Below are 22,211 nucleotides of genomic sequence, written 5' to 3' on the forward strand. Positions count from 1 at the left end.
GATGTTTTTCTAAATGTAAGACTGAACCATAAACTGTTAAACTAGTGCTTGAATAGCAGTGATCACTTTTATTATTAAACTGATTCTGATTAATGGTCAGTTATTATGATTGTATGCTTGTTCTTTCAGTTGACAGTGACAGTTTAATATAAATATAATATTTACAGTCAGCACTTAAGACCTGAGGAGTTTTCTGATTTAGTGCAGGACTGTTATAGTATTAGAGTGTTTTCACTAGTGTACCCTGGGGCGCCGAAAAGGGGGCGTAAAGGAGACGGATTCTAGGGGCCCATGATTGAGGGGGGCCCAGAGAGGCCCCTAATGATGATGAAATTATAATACAGAAAAAATAATGACACTAAGTTATTAACTAACATATAATCACAAATGTTTTATTTTCAATGTCCTGGTAACAATAACTTTATTTGTTTTGGAAACATCAACGCCTGCCAAGGTTGCAAAACTTAGATAACTTAGACTTAGATAAACTTTATTGATCCACAAGGGAAATTACTTGGTAAAACGAAGCTTGAATCAGTCGGCATCGTTATATATTTGCCATTCTTTCATATATTAAGTTCTACTTAAATGATGAGAAATCATATATGGCCATTTGATGGTGTTTTTGTTTTTGCTGAGATTTCTTTCTCTCCACTGATTATAATTGCTATTTTTTCATTTGAAGAGTTTATTTCCAATTTAAGAATCAGTGCTGCAGCAAATAAATGAATCAAAATGAATTCCATTGTATTCAGAGTGCTCAGTTCTTCCCCTACTGTACATGTCAACTTTCTTTCACAAATATGGTAATGATAGTCAAAAATACCATTAAAATGCATAATTGTATGTAAAACAGCATCAAAAATTTTCGCCGCTGTGTTGGGGGGTCCTGTAAAGATTCTTTTCATGGGGCCCAACATCCCTAGCGGCGCCCCTGAGTGTACCTAATAAAGTGGCCAGTCACTATTATTTTATTTTTATTATTTTAATATTTATTTTTCTTTCTTATTAGACTCAGACCTCATTAATCTTCACTATGACTCTATTCTAGGAGTCAGGTTCCCTGTTTGTGTGTGCGTACACGCCAGAACGGGGCTGGACTCTGTTTCCCAGAGTGCTCTGCGGCTGAGACGTTACGTGACTTGACGTTTTTTTTTTTTTTTTTCCTCCACCGTTCGCTGATGACGGTGGCAGAAGGCGCAGGTTGTGTGTTAGCCGAGCGCCGTTACAGGGAGGAGAACTACCTGCTGAGATAACACCATTTAAAAACTACACAACTCAACACAAAACACCGGAGGATGATACAAAGTGACGAGGGAAAACACGGAAGTATGAAAACCAGAGAAACATCCGGGAACTGACGCAGGTTAGGAAACGACTAACCTAACGTTTGTTTTGAGGGGCCTGTTGCTAGCTGAAGGGAGATCCTCGGGCTAGCCCCGGTACACACACCGAGAGCACCGGGGCTCCGCGGGCTAGGCTCTCCGACCCACCGGCTTTCACCGACGGCTGCTGCGCCACCTCGCACCCGGACGAAGACGTAGCCTCTCCCGCTTCTCATCGTGAGTGAGCCGCCGTTAGACTTCTGACAGCTAGCTAGCATTAGCAGTGTTTACAAGCTAGCCCAGCCCGGAGGGGGGCTTCTGGAGAAGTTACCCACGGACTGTGTGTTTGTTTCGGGGTTTGTTTGTGCTCCTGCCGCCTGGTTGTTGGCTGGTGGTGATTTGTAAGCGTCGGTCTGAAGGTCGACAGCTCGTTAGCTCGATGTTGAGATGCTATCTGAGGTTATCAGCTCAGGAGCAGCGTGGACTCAGTCAGCCTGGCTGCCTGTTTGTCACTTTACTGGACTCTGGCTGAGTTAGACATGTTGGGAAGGCCCAGACTCTATTATTTTACTTTATTTATTCATTTAGCACAGTTTTAAAGTAATCACAGAAAAGGATCAGGATCATATCGTAAAGTGCAGGAAGCGGCTCCACCTTAAAGTCAACACAAACAGCTGATACACCTGTAGTGTAGAGGTACACCTGGAATAATAAGGAAGATTAAATCAGTTTAATTCATCCTCACTGGTCCTGTCTTAATATAGTTTGACTCTCTCTCACACAAACTTCTCTATTTCACAAATGTGTGTTTTTATTTCACAGTTCAAGACTTTCTCTCAACGCTGTTAATTTACAGCAGAATCCATAAAACAACAGCGTCAACCTGTTATTTTTTAATACGTCCCTCTACCGTTAATACAAACAGTGATTTACCGTTTTCCTAAAATACAGTATTTTAACGCTAAACATTCGTCTAAAACCGTCTAAATCACGATATCATGATGAAATTTAACCTGAACTACACATGTGAAGCTGGATCTGTCCCGGCCCGGCGGCACAGTGGAGAGGTGGTTAGCAGCACTGATGCCTCACAGCGAGAAAGGTCCATCATCGGCCCGACTGGTTCCTTTCTTCCTGTGTGTAGTTTGCATGTTCTCCCTGTGTCTGCGTGGGTTCTCTCCAGGTTCTCCAGCTTCCTCCCACCGTCCAAAGACATGCTGGTTAGGTTCATTGGTGATTCTAAATTGGCCGTAGGTGTGAGTGTCTCTCTGTGTTAGCCCTGAGATAGACTGGAGACCTGTCCAGGGTGGACCCCCCCCCCCCCTCTAGACGACCAGTTCTTTCTCAAAGCTGTAGATTGTGTAGATTTTGTGACTTATAATATATTTTTAAACAAACCAGTTGACTGTAAAGTATTGTGGAAGTAATCTTAACAAACAGTAAACGCTGTATTTTTCAATAACAGCACAAACTGTACATTTTAATGGCAGTAGAAATATGTTAATGTTACAGTAACATAATGACGACCCTGCTGTCAGTTCTTTACCGTTATTTAACAGGAGCATTCTTAACAGTGAAGCTCCACTCGTACTCTACTCTCTGGTTCTTAGATTAAACTTTCAGGTGTTAATGTTCATCAAGAAAGGACGACGACAAATGATGGAATAGTTCATAATCCTCCTCCTCCTCCTCCTCCTCCTCCTCCTCCTCCATAACCAGACCCCTTCCTGTCCCACTGATCTCAAACCTCCTCACTCCACCACTCAGGACCAAGCGCCCGACCTGGGACGACAGAGCCCCCTCTGCATGCTGCCCCCCCTCCCTCTGGAACCTCTCTCCCCAAACACGACTGCACCGACTCTTCCTACCTTCAAATCTCTGACAAACAACAAACACTCACCTTTTTAAAACTGCTTTTAATGTTTTTATTGTTTCTACTTCACATTGTTTTACTGATCTGTTGTTCTTTTTATGTAAAGTGTCTTTGAGTATCTTGAAAAGCGCTTTTAAATAAAATGTATTATTATTATTATTATTATTATTATTATTTTACTTCATAAGACACAGAGACACAGAGACACAGTTCGTCTTAACGTCCTCATTGTCCCTGTGTGTTTATTTGACGTGTCCTGCGTCCTCTCCACAGACGGTGTCCCGGATGAAGGCTCACCGTGAGGCGTGGATTCTGTCGGGACGCGCCTGCTCTTGGCTTTCTTAATCTCACACCAGCGACCGCAGCCCCTCCCCCCCGGCCCCCCCTCCCGCCATGAACCGTTACCTGCCGGTGGCGCGGCAGCACTTCCTGGCCGCCCTCGCCAGCACCAGCGTGGTGGTGAAGACCATCAGCGCCGTGGTGGTCCTGCTCTACCTGCCGTCCTGGGCCGTCGACACGCCCTACGCCCTGGCGGTCACGCCGGGCTACCTCTTCCCGCCCAACTTCTGGGTGTGGACGCTGGCGACGCACGGCGTGGTGGAGCAGCACGTGTGGGGCGTGGCGGCCAGCGTGGGGACGGTGATGGCGTGCGGGCGCCTGCTGGAGCCTCTGTGGGGCGCCCTGGAGCTGCTGATCTTTTTCGCGGTGGTCAACGTGTCCGCGGGGCTCCTGGCGGGCCTCTCCTACCTCCTCACCTACGTGGCCACCTTTGACCTGGACTACCTGTTCGCGGTGCGCGTGCACGGCGTGGCCGGGTTTCTGGGAGGAGTCCTGGTGGCGCTGAAGCAAACCATGGGAGACACGACGGTGCTGAGAGTTCCACAGGTGAGGACCGGGCTGGGGGTCACCGCTCAGGTCGTCCTTCTTCTTCAGGTGTCTCGTCTCTCATGTGTCTTTACTTCCGTCCAGCTCTTCTCCGTCCTGACGGTCTCAGAGCTGCAGCTTCTGTCACGATCACACGGTTACGAACAAGAGGACGAATTTAAAACCAAAAACAATCCAAAGCTTTTATGAACTAATATCCGATCTTTCAGATCAGGAGTTTCTTCAGTAGAGTGGACGTACAGTTAATTTATTTTATTCTTCTGGTGATTTAACGTTTATTGCATCCGAGCCGCTCTCCCAGCTTTTCTTTTCATCGTGGCAGTAAATGATAATCCCGCCCACGTTGCGTTTAATTAAAGCGTGATAAGCAGCTTCAGCTCGGTCCACGGTCTTATCTGCTCATTTACATTTATTGAGTTTAGTCTCCTGCTCCTCTGCAGAGCAATAAACTCTGTGTCCTCTGTCCAGATAAGAGCTCCGTCCGTCCGGTTTAAGCTTCATTCCCTGTCCCTGAAAGGACCAGGCTCCTGGTTTGGGGGACGTCCTGATCTGAGTCCTTACTGCCCCCTCACCAAACCTTCACATTCAGCTATTTACTAACTGTCTGACATCTGCTCCTCCTCCTTCTTCTTCTACTCTCTTCTTCCTTTTCTTCTACTCTGGGTAGCTTTGACGCTAGCCAACCGCCATTAAAGCAGTAGAAGAAGAAGTAACTACTAAACATCGAGCTTGGCTGATTATTTTAAAGATATAAAACATTTTAAACTCTGTTTCTTGTCTATTTTCTGTCTCATTCCTGATCGTCATAAATTCCCGCCCAAATAAACATCACCTGTCTCCTCCCCTTCCGTCCCAGGTGAGGCTCAAAGCCGCCCCGGCTCTCGTCCTCCTCCTCCTGGCCTTGCTGCGGCTGTCCGGGCTCCTGGACAGCGCCGCCCCGCTGGCGGCCTACGGCTACGGCGCCCTGTCCGGCTGGGTCTACCTGCGCTTCTACCAGAGGCACAGCCGGGGCCGCGGGGACATGTCGGACCACTTCGCCTTCGCCAGCTTCTTCCCCGAGGCGCTGCAGCCGGCCGTGGGGCTCCTGGCGGGGCTCGTCCACGCCGCCCTGGTGAAGGTCAAGGTGTGCCGGAAGATGGTGAAGAGGTACGACGTGGGCGCCCCCTCCTCCATCACCATCAGCCTCCCCGGGACCGACCCGCAGGACGCAGAGAGGAGGAGGTGAGTCGGAGCAGAGAATAACGAGTCTTGTCTGTCCACTGTGAGACCCAGAGTCGTCTTCTTCCTTGGACCAGATTTGACCTCTTCATCCTCTTCCTCATTCCCTTCATCCTTTTCTTCTGCCTCGTCCTCTTCCTCCAACACTTCTTCTTCTTCATCCTTGGTCCATGACCCTGTCTCCGGTTCTCCTCCTTCCTTGGACCACTGGTTCTGATCACTTCAGACCAGGATCACCCAACAACAGCTTTTTCTAGTCTTAAGACCTGTCCCTGGTCTTAATGTTGTGGCTGATCGTTGTGAATACACGCTGGTGCATCTATAATGTGTAATTTAATCAGTCATAACTGAGGTTGATTTATTTTATTTTCTAATCTCTCTCGTAGACAACTGGCCCTGAAAGCTCTGAACGAGCGTCTGAAGCGCGTGGAGGACCAGTCGGCTTGGCCCAGCATGGACGACGAGGAGGACGAGGACGAGGACGAGGTCCGGACCGACACGCAGCCGCTCCTCCACGGCGGCCGGGACCCCTCTTCCCCCTCCTCCTCCTCCTCCACGCCCCGAACGGCCGGCGGAGCCGTCGGCGCCTCCCTCTCCTCCGCCTCCTCGTCCTCGCAGGGCGGCGGGGCGGCGTCCTCGCAGGGCGGCGGCGGCGGCGTTGGCGTGCAGCACCCGGAGTCCAGCATCATCAGCTTTGAAGACGCGCCGTCTAGATCATAGCGAACAGAGCCGACGTGTTCAGAAGTGCACGATCCGTTTGGTGTCACCGGCACGAGTCCGTTCTAGTCTACCAGTATACTCAGAGACACACAACACACCGCTCATACAACGCTCTCTCAACGCTCTCTCAACGCCACCGAGCCCAAAAAAAATAAAAACCCCTGTACAGATGTTTCAGTTCAGACGTGTTGGTTGTAAAACGCCGGGGCGAACTTTCTTCTCCTCCCTCCCTCCCCTCCTGTCCGGACATGACCCCCAGCCCGCTGAGCTCTGTTCACTGCTTTGTGTGTCTCTATGCTTTCTGAATAAATAACAAAATGGGTGTGCAACTACTGTCAGCCATATTTGTTCTTTTGTCGCCTGCCACGAGAAAAAGAGACTCGGATCCTCGCTCCAGTTCCTGCTTCACGACAAACGGCTTCAGCACGGACCAACTCCTGGGCCACCAGAGAAGAAGAACGAAGAAGGAGAACGAAGAAGAAGAAGAAGCTGCAGGTCTGTCCTGCTGATGAACTAACGATACCAAACAAAGAAGAAGTGCCAGGTGAAGAGACGTTTCCAGGACCAGGACCATCTGAAGACGCCGTCTCTGGATGTCCTCTCACAGAGTCGGACCACGTCTCCTTTCCTCTGAACTCCTGAAGTCGTCGTCACGCGTTGGAGAACGTTTTTTTAGTTTGTGATCACTAAACGAAATCAACAGATTCTTTGTGGAACTGACTAACGAGACGCGGCGCCAACGCGTCACTCACACGTCTCTGGACGGCCATCTTGTTTTATGATTTTGTTGTTTTTAAGCTCCTCCTCTTTTCATCCTCCCGTACACATCTGGGGCGTGGGATCATGGTAGCGGTCGCCGTGCAGCGATCTGGGAGCTGCTGTTGTTGTTGTTGCACCTTTTATCAAAGTGAGAATGAGCCTTGATGTGTATTTGAAACGGTTGGACTCTCATCAGTAATCAGTTTGCATCTTTTCACATTATTATTATTATTATTATTATTATTATTGCAGTTGGGTTTTCTAAACGTGAACCTAGAGGTGATTTAGTCTCCAGTCGGCCGTAGACGTCCTGTTGAGCGGTGGTGGTGGTGACCAATCCAATCATTGAATTCCCAGTTCCCCTCCCGTCCCTTTGTGATTAAAACTCATTTGCAGTTTCCAGTAAATTAATATTAAAATGAAATGTCACCTGAGATCTCAAACAAGCTGAGAAACTGGATCAGGCTCAGAGTACATTCAGACTGTTCCTGGTCTGACTGGATCACTAACGCCTTTATTTATTCTGCTGTTTGTTTTGTGAGGAGCGACTTGGAAAGTGGCCTTACCGACCGTCATAAGCTCCACCTTTAGTTTCAGTTACCAGCAGCTTTATCCTCCACGTGTCCGCCTGAGCGCTACTAAATGTCCTTCACCTGTAGAACGCGGTTAAAATACATATTTAATTTCTTGCGATTCCAAATCTGAAGTCTAATTTAATCCCCCCTCTCCCTTGTTTTTAGCTTTTAGCTTAGCGTCTGGAGCGGAGCTTTCCTAGAGTGGTGTCGAGGAAGAGCGTGAGTGGATTGTTGACACCAGCGCCCTCGTCTCTGGTGGAGTCGTGATAAGCCATATTAGAGTGGTGGTGTTCTTCTGTTTTCTTTTTGTTCCTTTTGACACTAAAGGTCAGATATCTGAAGAATAAATGTACGGAGCAGGTTTTGTACGAGTGCTCTGGACTTAGAGGTCAGATAGTACGAGTGGAGACGAGGCAACGGAACATCATCAGTGCAGCCAAATTCATTCTGATGCAGACGTCTGGACGTTGTGCCAAGGTGTATCCAAAGTAGAACCCAAAGGAGACTGGACTTGTTGAGGTTCTTGAAGACGTTTCATCCAAGTCTTCTGCTCTAACAGACCGTGAGGAACATCTGTGGATGATTGTCCTCCTGAAAACCCTCAACTACCCCCCGGTCACTCAGAACTGAAGAAGCTACTGGAATGAAACGTCTTCAAGAAAGTCCGGTTCTCTTTGGTTTCAGTTCACTGTTTCGGATGCACCATCACCTGGAGAACCTCAACGAGACATCGACAGTCATTCAGGTTGTGGTTTATGCAAAGACGTTCTATCCAAGAAGGTGTGTGAAGGTTCAATAAACAAGCTGAAACAAGGACACCTAGACTGGTTGGGTTTTCTTGAAGACGTTTCACCGCTCATCTAAGAACCTTCTTCAGATCAGAAGAAACATCTGGAAGAACGTGGATGAAACGTCTTCAAAAAGGTCATGGTTCATCCAAACTGGACTTTCTAGGAGTTTCTTGAAGACGTTTCAGCACTCATCCAAGAAGCTTCTTCAAGAACTAGGTCGAAACATCTTCAAGAAACTCTACAGCTTGTTTTAGGGAAACACCGTGACCTGGATGACTGAGAACCTTCATGGACAGTCTCTGATGAATATAAAACTGGATCAAAGTAGAGTCAATAAAGTCTTGTAGAGTTTCTTGAAGACGTTTCATCCAAGAAGCTTCTTGAGTTGTAGAAGCCTGGTTGGGTAGTTCAGGTCGTTTTATTAGGAACATCTGTGTCACGTAGCGTCCATTAGAAACAGGTTTCACTTCTGTTCACACAACGACCTGGAGGAAGACACGGCATCAAAGCCCCACCCCATTAGTCTTTATAACTAAAGACGTCTCAAGAAACCCAACGAGTCCACTTGTCTTTGTTTCAGTTTCAGTGACAAACCTCCACGTCCAGCCCCGTCCTCCTGTCCCTCATGTTTTTATCTCTGGGTTGACTGTAAATGTCTCTTGTTGAGAAGGATATCGTCTGTATGACAAACAGGAAGGAATAAAATACTCAACAGATTCTTAAAACCCCCCCCAGACTTTACGTTCTCCCTGGTTGGTTTCTGGTCAGTGGTTGAGAGAGAAGACGACGTGTACCTGAATGTAGAAGAGAATCACTACTCGACTTCTTCTAGAGCAACCAGGCAATAAAACCTCTGTGTCCAGGGTTTAAGATAAGCCAGTGCGCTCCCTGGCCACTTCATTAGGTACACTAGTGAATCACCCTAGACTAGATCTGGTCTTCATCTTTAGCCTCCTCTATGATCATCAAGATGAATCAGTTCCTGCGTCGCTCTCAACGTTATTAAGCTTAGAAAGCAGTCACTAGTGTACCTAATGAAGTGGCCAGTGGTGCCAGAGTCAACATTGTCTTCCTGTCCTGAGGTGAATGGACAGATTGTTGATGAGGCTGATCGGTTCATTCTGTTGTTACAGATAAATCACTATGTTTAGTTTCTTTTGTTTTTACCTGTTTCTGTTTTTGCTCCAACGAATCTCATTCACACTAACGATGATCTCTCTCTCTCTCTCTCTCTCTCTCTCTCTCTCTCTCTCTCTCTCTGTACTGTGACTGTTGCACAGAATTTTGTTATTTCTTTTTCTCTTTATGAAATAAAAGACGATTGTATGAAATTTCACTCGTTGTTTTTGTCGTGGCAGGATGAATGAGGAGGACGGAGGAGCTCTGTCTCATCTCACTGAATTATGTATGAGCAAAACCTCTGATTTACTGTCTGTCAGGAGGCTACTATTTATTATTATTATTATTATTATTATTATTACGAGGATATATAAAGAAGGCAAGAAGATTTATGACCATATAAGAAAGTTTATGGAAATATAAGACAATATAATATATTCAGGGCAACATAAGACAAATGTAAGGCAATAAAAGAAAAGGTGACAAAAAATATTAGAAAATATGAGAATATAAGAAAATAAATGTGCAATATGGTAATATGAGGAATATAAGTCTTTATAAAGCAGTATAAAAAGGCAAAATGAACGAAAAGTAGAGAAATAGTTTACTAATTATGAAATATAACACTATCCTACAGTGGGGGAATTTGTAGCTTCACAGTACACAGTAGTGCACAGGAGATTAAACCAAAAAATAAATAATAAAATCATTAAATAAGTACAAAAAATAAGAAACAAAGACATTTTAGACGTGTTCCCTGAAGCGGCCGCCAGGTGGCGCAGGCAGCACGCACTTCTCTCAAACACACTTTAACAAAAAGTTAAAACCAAAACACTTTAAAAAGCTGCAATGGACTCAGAAAAACTATAAAACTGTTTGTTCCTATATGATCTTATATTAAACTGCAGCTTTCAGTTTAAATAGCGGCTCAAATGGTGGAAAACCGCAGTGGTGGTTCAAGAAATGAGGAGATTGTCCACGTTTAAGTTATTTCTGGAGGTTTAACAAACACGCATTTAGATTACCTGTCATTATAAACTCTTAAAACGCCACTTAAACGCGTTATAATCTGGAAATAGCCGCCGTTTTGTGGCTCAAATTGACCCATTAACTGTCAAAACACTTCCGCACACAGCCGCTCGCGCTCGCGCCGCGCCGTGCCGTGCCCGCGCAGGTGTGGCTCCTAGGCTCGTGCACGCCACCCCTCCCCCTCAGCTAGCAAGCTGCGCGCGTTCCCGCGTCAAGTAATTCATTGTATCAGATTGAGACTGGAGGAAGCGGCGAGGAGCGGAGTCGGCGAAAGCAACCACAGAGACACTGAAGAAACCCCGACGGCCAGGGCACATAAACTGAAGGTAAACTACTTTACGGAATACCGGGCGACGGCGAAGGGCCTCTTCTCTTGTGTTGTCCAGTTTTAAACTCGACGGGGTCGCTTTTTTTAAACTTGCGCGGAGCTTTTGAGAGGCCGTGCTAACAGCTAGCGTGCGAGCTACTTAGCGAGCTAACGGTGGCTAAGTTAGCATTTCCCCCCGAACCGACCTCGATTTCAGCCTCTTCCGCAGTTGGCACTCAAGTTGCGCCGAAGAGAAAACTCCCGTGGGCTTATTAACCCCCCAGGTACAAACTCTTTATCCAGACTTTACCGGAGGCTGTTTGTAAACTGTTTAAACTTAAAAAATAAAGGGTTTAAAAAAAGTGAGCGGCCCAGAGGATCGGTGAGTTGTAGCCGAACAATGAGCCTCTTCTCCGGGCTTGTCTCGGCTGATCAGTCGGCGGCGGCTTCGCGTCAGTGCCTGCTTGTTAATTAGTCATTTTCTTTTAACAAATTACATTCTTTTAAACCCAGAATGTCTATTTTTTTGTTTTTATAAGATTTTTTATATAAGGTATAAGATATTATAAAGTTTTTAATGGTTTCTCCAGAGCAGTGTTCGCCTCGGAGGGAGCAGTCGTGTGTTTATGTCCCATGTCCGGTTCTGGCTTGGTGTTGGGGTTGTTTTTTTTTTGTTTTTTGTGTTAGTTTGGATCTGGTCCACCCACCAACCCACCCCATTCTTCCACTGCGGACACACTAGCCATCTGTTGCCGCTGAGGTGACGCCATCTTCCTGGTGACCCACCCAGTGGCGAGCTGCTCTAAAGAAAACACATGTTTGGGTTTGAACACACAACTTTTCCTCTCAGCCTCTGTCAGCGCTGACCAGGAGTCTAATGGACAACCTCAGTGTTGGTTGGTTGGTAGTGCTTCAGAAATAATATACATATATATATAAAAAAAATAGACTTATCGATGTGTATAGATGCAATCATTAGCAAGATGATGGAAGCATTTCTGATTTTATTTAGCTGTGATGGCAACAAATATCACAGATCTAGTCGTGTAGAACAGCACAAACATGCCAAAACATTAGGTACGCTTCTGGAAAAAAAACATTTAAATCCAAATTCTCCTTCATGACTGATTTAATGTTTAATGTTGGAGCAGAGTCAGAGAGGTGGTCAAAGTTTGGCTCGGTTCAAAGGAAAGATTGTGATTTTGGTGTTTTTCTGACCCGTCCATCCACCCCAACCTCCTGCTCACTGATATATAAATACTTATACATGCAAAACACCACAAAGGTGATGTGTGATACTACAGTCCAGCTCCAGATGCTCCTTCGTGGCCGTGCTAGTGTTCAGTTGATGTTGAAACGGCGTCAGAAAGGTGGTGATTGTTCTCCCCTGACTACAACGTCTGAATGAAGATTAACTGCTGGTGGACCTCTACTGAGCTGGACGGTAACTTTTGCATTTATAGTGGTGATAATACTCCTGTTTATCGTTCACACCAGCGTAGAAAAGAAAAGCCTCCATGACGGCGGCAGCAGAAGATGCTGTAGCTTATGTTCTAGAGACAAAGAGGGAAGTGGGTGTGAGCGAGGGTTTTACACTCGGTGTTAACCCTCCAAGCTGCTGCTGCTGCTGCTGCTGCTGCTGCTGCTGCGATGGAGGCAGGTGATGGTGGCTGAGCAGCGTTGGTTTTAAATCAACTGATTATTATTTTTCCAGGATTTCTTAGCCTTTTTTCTTTGTTTTAACTGTGTGGCGGTGTTTTGTGTTGGTGTTTTGGTGTTGATTATGAGGATTAACTGAAAGGAGCGGAGATACGCATGAAGAAATGTTCAGAGTTCATTGATCTTGGCTGGAGTTTGTCTTTTAATTCAGCTCTTTGATTATCAGAGTCCAGCTTTGCTCTGATTTATTCATTAACTATGAGCAGCGCTGTAGTAACTCGTTTTGAATCTAAAATTAAACGTCTTCCAGTCTAAACTGCAGCGACAGACGTCACATCTTCAAAGTTAAACTCTAATGTTGTGTCTTGTTTGTGTTGACAACACACCAGCCTGCTGTTTGCAGAGCTTAGCTCGTAGCTAGGTGGCTAGCTAGCTAGCTAGACGAGCTGTTGAGTCAGCTTCCGCAGCTTCATACTTCATCGCCAGAGATAACATCTCACCAAACAGCAGACACCAGAGGAGTCTTTATTTTTTTTAAAGGCGTCTTTAAGTTCATCTCGTGCTTAGACGTCGTCTCTAGGTGGTAACCTCACTAGACCTGGGTAGAGATACTTGTTTTCTGATTCGATATCGATTCATTCAGAGATATTTCAGTTTCTAAACAAACTAATGTCGCTGGAGATCTGTGGTTATTACCCACTCTCAGTGTTTTCCCACTAGTTTCTCATCTGTCATATATATATTTATATATTTATATATTTTAAACCCAGTCAGCTTCCAGCGCTCTTCTCTCCTGTCGTGGTTTAGATCTCCCTCACATGTCGACTAATCTCGTTGGTGCGATCTCGCAAGATTTCTAACGAGAGGATGCAGGAACAGGAAACGACGTATATCTGTTAAACCTCGACCCTTTTATCAGTCGGCATCAGATCTGCCACAGAAAGATGAATGTCGATATTTTAAACACGCAGCAGCACCGTAAAGAATATAACTGACGATGTGACAGCTATTAATGCTGCAGTTTACAGGGACATCACGGCCAGACGATGCTAATATACACGGCTAATCCTCATTTAGAATTTTAGCATTGTAATGACTCGACTTCATTCATTCAGCTCTAGCCGTTAGCATAGATGCTAACAGGGCTCGGCCTGAACATCTATCTTAATTTAAAAAACCACATCGATTTATTAAAGCTTATTAAATTTAAATCATTTAATGAGATTCTTCAGAGACGCGGTGCAGCTGTGAACGCACACGTCCTTCGTCTCTGCTCCGTTATTGGACAGTTTTTTTGGGGGGGGGAGACGTCTCATTTAATTATCGTAAAACGTTGGAGGTGGAGGTAGTTGTATTTTTTTTTGGCAAGCGTGATTGGAAATGTTTGTGTCGAGAGAAGATGAAACTGGTGAGTGAAATATAAGTTATGAAGGAGCTGAGTCGAGAGGAACGAACGAAACTGACGAAGGACGGATTAGTTTATCAGGTTGGTTTGAAATGTGGTCACTGGCGTGTTGTTGTAGCCTATAGTTGATAGTTTTTATTATTATTTATGATTTAATTCAACATATTCAGGTGACAGAAGAAAAAAGTTTGAACTATTCATCAGTCAGTTTAAACCTAAACACCGTGGCTTAGTTTTCCACCCTGAGTATCACACTGGGGGGGTGTGGGGGGTGTGGGGGGGTGTGGGGGGGTATTTCCTGGCTAAAAACCCCCCAAACACCAGCTTTTATATGAACTGTTGCCCCAGTGTGAGGACAGGACGATGAGTCACCACAGCAACTACTTTAATAATGCATCTGAAGCCGTGTTTAGGTTAGAGAAGGAGTCCTGCCGTCGATAATAACGACGGCGTCTTAATTAACGTGGAGCTATTAAAATGTTTAAAGACGTGTGATACGGAGGAGGAAGCCCTGCCAGCCAGACGCCGCTTCCTGTTGCTCCGTCTATCCTCCTCCTCCTCCTCCTCGTTGTTTGTTAATTTGATCCCGTTGAGGTTATCCACATCTCCTCCCTCCTCCTTATCCCGCTGGCCAACAAGACAGATGGGGCGAGGATTTGCCCATCGCAGCCCGGGCCCTTATTATTATCTCAGCCAGGATTATAATGATTGATCAGAGGAGAACGTCTGACCTGCAGCCTTCCTCTCTCGCCTTCGCTCGTCTTAATCCGGTCACGGGAAGAAAAGGCCGTCGTCCACGTGTGTGATTAGTTTTAGTGTGAATGAAGATGAAGCTCACGTCGCTGGAATATATCTGTTTCTTTTGGAAAGGAAGCTGCTTCAAACCGAAACCCCTCGTTTCCTCCATATTGTTTTATTTTTTTTTATCACCTCCTGTTGCAGTGCAGCGTTTATAGGTGAAAGGTGAGAGGTGTTGGGTTCTATCTACGCTGTAAGGGTTCTCCAATCAGAAAATATATAATCACATGACGCTACAACCACCAGGCTAATAGTTTTAGCACTAGCATTAGCCGCTGCCGCCCACGTTTTCACTCACAAACTACATGCTAATACCGTTAGCACACCTTTATGGTAGTTTGCATTCAACGTGTTAGCATAGCCGGCTAGAATCACTGCTGACAATCTATTAAGTATTCTGGAGCAGCTGTTATTATTAAATCTTAATCACATATATTATCTGACACTTTCTTCTTCATGTCCTTTGCTCTGTCTTGATTCTGTCCCCCTACAGTCGTCCTATCACGTCGTCTCTTGGTCTTTACGCTAAGTAGATTTTAGGCCGTTCAGTTGACCGCCGTTGACCAGACGCCCACCTCTGGGCTGCAGCTCGCCCCTTGTTTCTGTCTTTTTATTTCACCCCCACGTCGAGGGAGGGAACGGTCTGATCTCTTTTGACACCGCCGTCCCACCGTCCACCGTCTAAAGGACGCTTGCAGCACCTTCCAAGAGCCTGAGCTGACTCTGAGGCTGGAGGAGAAGGAAGGAGCTGTTGTTTGCAGCTCAAAGGCCGCTGTCTTATGCAATCAACGCCTCCCGACAGATAAATCAGAGTTTCACTGGCGCGGCTTGTTCCAGCAGAGCTCTGAAAACTAACCAGCGGACAATCGCACCAGGAGTTTATTACGGCTCCGCGGATGCAGATCTCTGTTGATGCGCTCGTTTTCTGCCACCTGGCTCAGCCGCGTTGGGAAATATGATTACGCCCTCCCACCGCTGCTTCTTCTTCAGACCGGGGAGGAAATAACCGTTCAGGCGTGTGATTTATTGCCCTCCCTCTGTAGTTTCTGTACCGTTGGTAAGAACACGGTCGCCGTGTCTCTGCAGCGCCGAGGCAAACGTTTGACGCGTACGTGGTGAATAAAGGGACACTGGCATGTTCCTGTTTTGTTTTCTTAGTTGTTGTTGTTGGTGAAATGTGACTTTAGCACCTTAAATCACATTTCCCCTCATTTTAATTAAACTACAGACGAACGCTTTACTAATAAACAGACCTAATATTATATTTTAGGGTTAAAGGGAAGTGGCCGGTAGCAAGAACCACAGTTTGACTTAATGTAGAGCCATAGACATCTTCTAATAGTAGAATATATTTCTATATTTACAGCTTAAAGGTCGTATAAAACCGAGGGCTAGTGTTTTTAGCAATAGAAACTAGCTTAGCAGCTTCAAGACGCAGGGTTAGCCTTTCACTCAGACTACATCCTGATACAGTTAGTGGAAGACTTTACGTTTAATAACTTAGAATAGTAGTGACGGCTTTTATCTACATCTAGAAGTCTCCTCATCTGATAACTCTCATCTGATTGGCTGCACCTTGAGGAAGTTTTAACCCGACCAGACTGGTTTAACACCAAGATGTTGGTAGAAAGATCTAAAGAAGTAAAAAGAAAAGGCCCCGTGGTTTGTTGTGGGTGCAGCGCTGCAGACTAGTTCACTCACTTCCATGTTTTCTGACGCTCTGCTAAACGTTATTTCCCAACATGGAGCGATCCAAGCCGCTCTGAAGCTGTGACTCAAGGCTGCATGTCACTCATCTGCCCCAACTTCCCCTTTCAGCTGCGTTGGGCAAGCTTCGTTTCTCACACCTACACTGCTGCGCGTCGTCTTGGGCCGTCTTGAGTTACTGGAAGCGGGGCTGAATGTTTTTTTACTTCCTGGTAGCTCGCGGCGCCATGACGACGCCTCTGTGTTGACGGCTGTTTGAAGAGGAGACCGGAACAAGATGAAATACTGGGAACGGTCTTTACGCTCGGCGTCACGGGCAGACGGTCTGTGACGGATGCTCGACATATTTGAGCGAACCTACGGGATGTTTGGTTTCACTTCCTGCTGCGCCGTGTTAGCCGCCGCTCAGCGGGCCTCCAGGTATCCAGGGTGGCGTTTCATTTACTCACCATCTCACCGCCTCCCCTCACATGTTCAGGTTTAGAAGTTTGATTTCCACCTTCGTGGTTGAACGTGTTGCACCGTTGCAGCGATGCAACACTAAAGTACCACAGGCCACAAATGTCACACTTTAGTCCCGTTTTAAAATGGACTCTGTTAAACCGGTCTTACTTGGAGACTCTAGTCCTTTGTGTTAATTGTTTAGTTTAGTCAAACATTCACCGACGTGTTTAACGACGTTAATGCATAAATAAATAAATCCAGTCCATCAGAACATGGTCGTCCTTTGATGGTTTTAAACGACAGATCATTTCTAAACCACCCGACGTGTCCAGGTAACACGAGTCCTGTCCTATCTGGTCTTTAAACGTGTCCACGTCTCTTTAAATAGTCCTCGACCCCTAACAGTTACAACGTCCTCTCTTCCTTCCTCGTCCTCCAGGGATGGCGGCCATCCGTAAGAAGCTGGTGATCGTGGGCGATGGAGCTTGCGGGAAGACGTGTCTCCTGATCGTCTTCAGCAAGGACCAGTTCCCCGAAGTCTACGTCCCCACCGTGTTCGAGAACTACGTCGCAGACATCGAGGTGGACGGCAAACAGGTGAGACGTCACCAGATGTTTATGGTTTAGTGTCAAGAACTGACAAGAGACTACTCAGGTCCTGATCTGGTCCTAAATGTCCTAGAGTTGGTCTCCTGTAGCTTCCTAAAGTCTGTCCTTGTCTTCCTTGTCTTCTCCTAGAGTTGGTCTCCTGTAGCTTCCTAAAGTCTGTCCTTGTCTTCCTTGTCTTCTCCTAGAGTTGGTCTCCTGTAGCTTCCTAAAGTCTGTCCTTGTCTTCCTTGTCTTCTCCTAGAGTTGGTCTCCTGTGTCTTCCTAAAGTCTGTCCTTGTCTTCCTTGTCTTCTCCTAGAGTTGGTCTCCTGTGTCTTCCTAAAGTCTGTCCTTGTCTTCCTTGTCTTCTCCTAGAGTTGGTCTCCTGTGTCTTCCTAAAGTCTGTCCTTGTCTTCCTTGTCTTCTCCTAGAGTTGGTCTCCTGTGTCTTCCTAAAGTCTGTCCTTGTCTTCCTTGTCTTCTCCTAGAGTTGGTCTCCTGTGTCTTCCTAAAGTCTGTCCTTGTCTTCCTTGTCTTCTCCTAGAGTTGGTCTCCTGTGTCTTCCTAAAGTCTGTCCTTGTCTTCCTTGTCTTCTCCTAGAGTTGGTCTCCTGTAGCTTCCTAAAGTCTGTCCTTGTCTTCCTTGTCTTCTCCTAGAGTTGGTCTCCTGTAGCTTCCTAAAGTCTGTCCTTGTCTTCCTTGTCTTCTCCTAGAGTTGGTCTCCTGTAGCTTCCTAAAGTCTGTCCTTGTCTTCCTTGTCTTCTCCTAGAGTTGGTCTCCTGTAGCTTCCTAAAGTCTGTCCTTGTCTTCCTTGTCTTCTCCTAGAGTTGGTCTCCTGTAGCTTCCTAAAGTCTGTCCTTGTCTTCCTTGTCTTCTCCTAGAGTTGGTCTCCTGTGTCTTCCTAAAGTCTGTCCTTGTCTTCCTTGTCTTCTCCTAGAGTTGGTCTCCTGTGTCTTCCTAAAGTCTGTCCTTGTCTTCCTTGTCTTCTCCTAGAGTTGGTCTCCTGTGTCTTCCTAAAGTCTGTCCTTGTCTTCCTTGTCTTCCCCTAGAGTTGGTCTCCTGTGTCTTCCTAAAGTCTGTCCTTGTCTTCCTTGTCTTCTCCTAGAGTTGATCTCCTGTAGCTTCCTAAAGTCTGTCCTTGTCTTCCTTGTCTTCTCCTAGAGTTGGTCTCCTGTAGCTTCCTAAAGTCTGTCCTTGTCTTCCTTGTCTTCTCCTAGAGTTGGTCTCCTGTGTCTTCCTAAAGTCTGTCCTTGTCTTCCTTGTCTTCTCCTAGAGTTGGTCTCCTGTGTCTTCCTAAAGTCTGTCCTTGTCTTCCTTGTCTTCTCCTAGAGTTGGTCTCCTGTAGCTTCCTAGAGTCTGTCCTTGTCTTCCTTGTCTTCTCCTAGAGTTGGTCTCCTGTAGCTTCCTAAAGTCTGTCCTTGTCTTCCTTGTCTTCTCCTAGAGTTGGTCTCCTGTAGGTTCCTAAAGTCTGTCCTTGTCTTCTCCTAGAGTTGGTCTCCTGTGTCTTCCTAAAGTCTGTCCTTGTCTTCCTTGTCTTCTCCTAGAGTTGGTCTCCTGTAGCTTCCTAAAGTCTGTCCTTGTCTTCCTTGTCTTCTCCTAGAGTTGGTCTCCTGTAGCTTCCTAAAGTCTGTCCTTGTCTTCTCCTAGAGTTGGTCTCCTGTAGCTTCCTAAAGTCTGTCCTTGTCTTCCTTGTCTTCTCCTAGAGTTGGTCTCCTGTAGCTTCCTAAAGTCTGTCCTTGTCTTCCTTGTCTTCTCCTAGAGTTGGTCTCCTGTGTCTTCCTAAAGTCTGTCCTTGTCTTCTCCTCCACCTCACCACACATCCACAGTACACTAGTTACTGCTGTCTGTCCATCTGTCTTCTCCTCTTTCTTCTTCTTTGCATTAAAACAGAAGAGGAAGAAGACGTTCAGACTCTACAGGGATGTGGTTTTGGTTGAATCTGCTCTGGACACTAACTCACCTCTGGTTCTTTTAGTAGAAGGTTTAGATCTGGTTGATCCTGTGCTCAGACTTTATTTTCCATACCTGTGTACAGGTAGCGTTAAAATCTAAAATAAAAGTGTGTATCTCTGCGTCCTGACCTCGTTCTGGGTTAATGGGATTCTGGGACATTGAGTTCCTTATTGGCTCTTTGATTTCTAACCCCGCTGCGCCGCTGGAGAGAACGGCCACTTCTCCAAAAGTCTTGATCCAGTTTCCCCTTTTAGCTCGGAGCGAGTCTGTTCAGAGAGGATTAGAGACGTGGCCGTCGTGTTTAGTGAGCGGCGAGCCTCAGCCGACCAGCGCCGGGCTGTAGAGGGAAGAGACGGGACACGACTGTTAAACACTAACTAAATATATAATCAGCTGAGACGAGATGTGGTCGAGACAAAGTGCTGAAGCTCAAGCTGAGTATCTGTGACCTTGACCGTGGCATCGTTGTTGGTTTTCAGTAACAGATCTGCCAGAGGTCAGAGGAGAACAGTCCCAACGTTAGCTGCTACGCTAACAGCAGTTACCACCAGTTGTTTGTTTGTTTAGCTGCATTAGCTTCAGTTTCCTGATGCTATCATGTCGTCATGGACATTCTTGAGTTCTTCTTTATCGTCCAGTTTGTTTTTCCTTCTAAAGTTGACGTTTAAACCTTTATGTCCCGTTCCTCTCCAGGTGGAGCTGGCTCTCTGGGACACGGCGGGTCAGGAGGACTACGACCGGCTCAGGCCTCTCTCCTATCCCGACACCGACGTCATCCTCATGTGCTTCTCCATAGACAGCCCCGACAGCTTGGGTTTGTACACTTCACTCGTGCACGACATGAAAACACAGCGTCTGGGTTTCCCCCTCCCGTCCCGTCCCGTCCCGCTCCCTCGTCTTTTCCGTTTCGTCAGAATTTTTGTGGGGGATAATTTTTAGTTGCAGGCGGCTTTTACGTAAAATAAAGTAATAAACGCTGCAGAAATGAAACGACCAGAGATTAAATGACTTCTAATCTGAGCATATCTGCTTGGTTTTGTCATTGTGGCTTTATTTACTTAATTATTAGCACTTCCTGTTTCTCTGCTAAGATGAATGGGTTTACTGAAGTTTACACCCAGCGCTGGAAAATATGCAAATACTGGTCTTAACACATCTGTCAGTGTTTCCTCTATTGTTTGTCTTCTGTGGCTTGAAGGTGGAAAATAATTAAATGTACTGGGGGCTGTGGAGGGGACGGTTAATGTGTTGGTGAGAGTCTAAAAGATTAAACGTGCTGTTAAACATTAAATCAGTAAAATAAAGATTTAAACCTTTAATCTAATGATGCTGTTTGACTAAAGTTCAGATTTATTCAGTTAGGATTTGTGCTGGAGCGTAATCGGTTCCTAACAGAGTGACTCCAGGCTCTGATTGGTCTGCTGACAGCCAATCAGAGCGCTGCTAGTTTCAGCAGGCGTCCATTCCTGTAGATGAACGTTGAGACGCAGCTAGCATTAGCAACCATGCTAACAGCAAACACCAGCTTTTATTTTGTTAAGAATTGATATTTTGAGTTTTAATGCTAACATGCTAAAGGTTTTCAGTGTTTGGTTGAACCTAGCAACAGTAACGCAGGAAGGCGGGACTTGAGAAGGAGTCCTCTGATTGGTCGTTTGCCACTAAATGGATAATAGGATAATAAAACGCTGATCTGCTGTTTGTCCTCCACAGAAAACATTCCAGAGAAGTGGACCCCGGAGGTCAAACACTTCTGTCCAAACGTTCCCATCATCCTGGTCGGAAACAAGAAAGACCTGCGTAACGACGACCACACGCGCCGAGAGCTCGCCAAGATGAAGCAGGTAACCCAGCGTTGTTATTTCAGCCGTCAGCCGGTCGTTCAAACTCCTCGACGCGTCTCTGAACCAGAATCTGTTTCCTTTTTTCGTCCGACAGGAGCCGGTGAAGTCGGAGGAAGGCCGGGACATGGCCGGACGCATCGCCGCCTTCGGCTACATGGAGTGCTCCGCCAAGACCAAGGACGGCGTGCGGGAGGTGTTTGAGATGGCCACCAGGGCGGCGCTGCAGGCCCGCCGTGGAAAGAAGAGCAATAAATGTGTACTGCTGTAAAAAAAAAAAAAAAAAAAACACGGCCGACACATTTGGACTGTTTGGGCTGCTACGCCCGGGGGGAGGGGACGGGGACGGGGCTCGGGAGGGGTTGGAGGAGGGGTCGCGGGTAGACGTGGGGGTGGGAGGGACGGGGTAGGAAAGAAGTGCAGTAAACGACTATTGCTGTAAAGCGGCTGTTTGTTGGACTGAATTTACCCCGAGGGTTTGACGGAGGAGGAGCGGGCCGGTACATTTAGTCTGGACAAGGAGCCGCTTACACCGATAACGATCATTAGAGAGATCTGGTCCTTTTGTTTAAATAAACCAATCTGACGTTGGGCCGTGTTCAAACAGGAAGCACAGGTAGAGCCAGGTGTGTGGGCGCCTGGAACCAATCAGGGCGAGGACGAGACGGACGGGTGAAGGGATGGGACCGGACGAGACCAACGCCTCAACGTTCATCCACCAAAACAGGCGCCGATTGTGAAGGGAAAGCCCCGCCCACATGATTTGATTGGCCCAGAGTATAATCGGTTCCCAACGGAGAGACTCCAGACGTGACGACCAATCAGAGGGCTCCTACGACTTGACTTACTGTTGCTCGGGTTGGTGGCGGTCCATTCCCGTAGACGAGACAGCTAGCGTTAGCAACAATGCTAACAGCAAACATTGGAAAAACATTGATTTTTGTAATCGGGATGAATTAACGCTAAAGGTTTTCACCTAGCAACAGTAACGAGAAGAAGGTGGGGCTTAACAGCCGAGCCGGGAAAAGGAGCCGTCTGATTGGTTGGCCTGAAACGAGAGGAAATCCAAGAAACGCTCACGATGCTAACGCTGTTTCTGTCGGTCGACTATCACTTCCTGGTTCTTTAAACCCTGAGCCGGTGTCGTTGGTGTGACTTCCCATCCCTTCCTACTTTCTGGTGCTCATCTACCGCTGTCGTTGTTAGACCAGGACCAAG

The 22,211-nt window shown here is 46.6% G+C and overlaps 2 protein-coding genes across 3 annotated transcripts; both read left to right on the top strand.

The window, feature by feature from the left end:
• Nucleotides 1–1,161: 1,161 nt before the first annotated feature.
• On the top strand, nucleotides 1,162–9,493 carry tmem115 (transmembrane protein 115). Of its 2 annotated transcripts, XM_084552641.1 has the most exons (5): nucleotides 1,162–1,329; nucleotides 1,401–1,562; nucleotides 3,472–4,083; nucleotides 4,940–5,304; nucleotides 5,688–9,493. In XM_084552641.1, exons 3-5 carry the CDS (start codon nucleotides 3,592–3,594, stop codon nucleotides 6,019–6,021), a joined length of 1,191 nt encoding a protein of 396 aa, XP_084408767.1. In that variant the 5' UTR covers nucleotides 1,162–1,329; nucleotides 1,401–1,562; nucleotides 3,472–3,591; the 3' UTR covers nucleotides 6,022–9,493. The 2 variants fall into 2 exon arrangements, with proteins under 2 accessions (XP_084408767.1, XP_084408768.1); XM_084552642.1 differs by lacking the exon at nucleotides 1,401–1,562 and having other exon boundaries at nucleotides 1,162–1,366.
• A 1,010-nt stretch (nucleotides 9,494–10,503) lies between these two features.
• On the top strand, nucleotides 10,504–21,326 carry rhoab (ras homolog gene family, member Ab). Its single transcript, XM_084553882.1, has 5 exons — nucleotides 10,504–10,620; nucleotides 17,054–17,211; nucleotides 19,846–19,966; nucleotides 20,866–20,996; nucleotides 21,091–21,326. Exons 2-5 carry the CDS (start codon nucleotides 17,056–17,058, stop codon nucleotides 21,262–21,264), a joined length of 582 nt encoding a protein of 193 aa, XP_084410008.1. The 5' UTR covers nucleotides 10,504–10,620; nucleotides 17,054–17,055; the 3' UTR covers nucleotides 21,265–21,326.
• Nucleotides 21,327–22,211: the final 885 nt, after the last annotated feature.

This window comes from Chelon labrosus (assembly GCF_963514085.1).
Source record: "Chelon labrosus genome assembly, chromosome: 10".
Classification (NCBI taxonomy): Eukaryota; Metazoa; Chordata; class Actinopteri; order Mugiliformes; family Mugilidae; genus Chelon; species Chelon labrosus.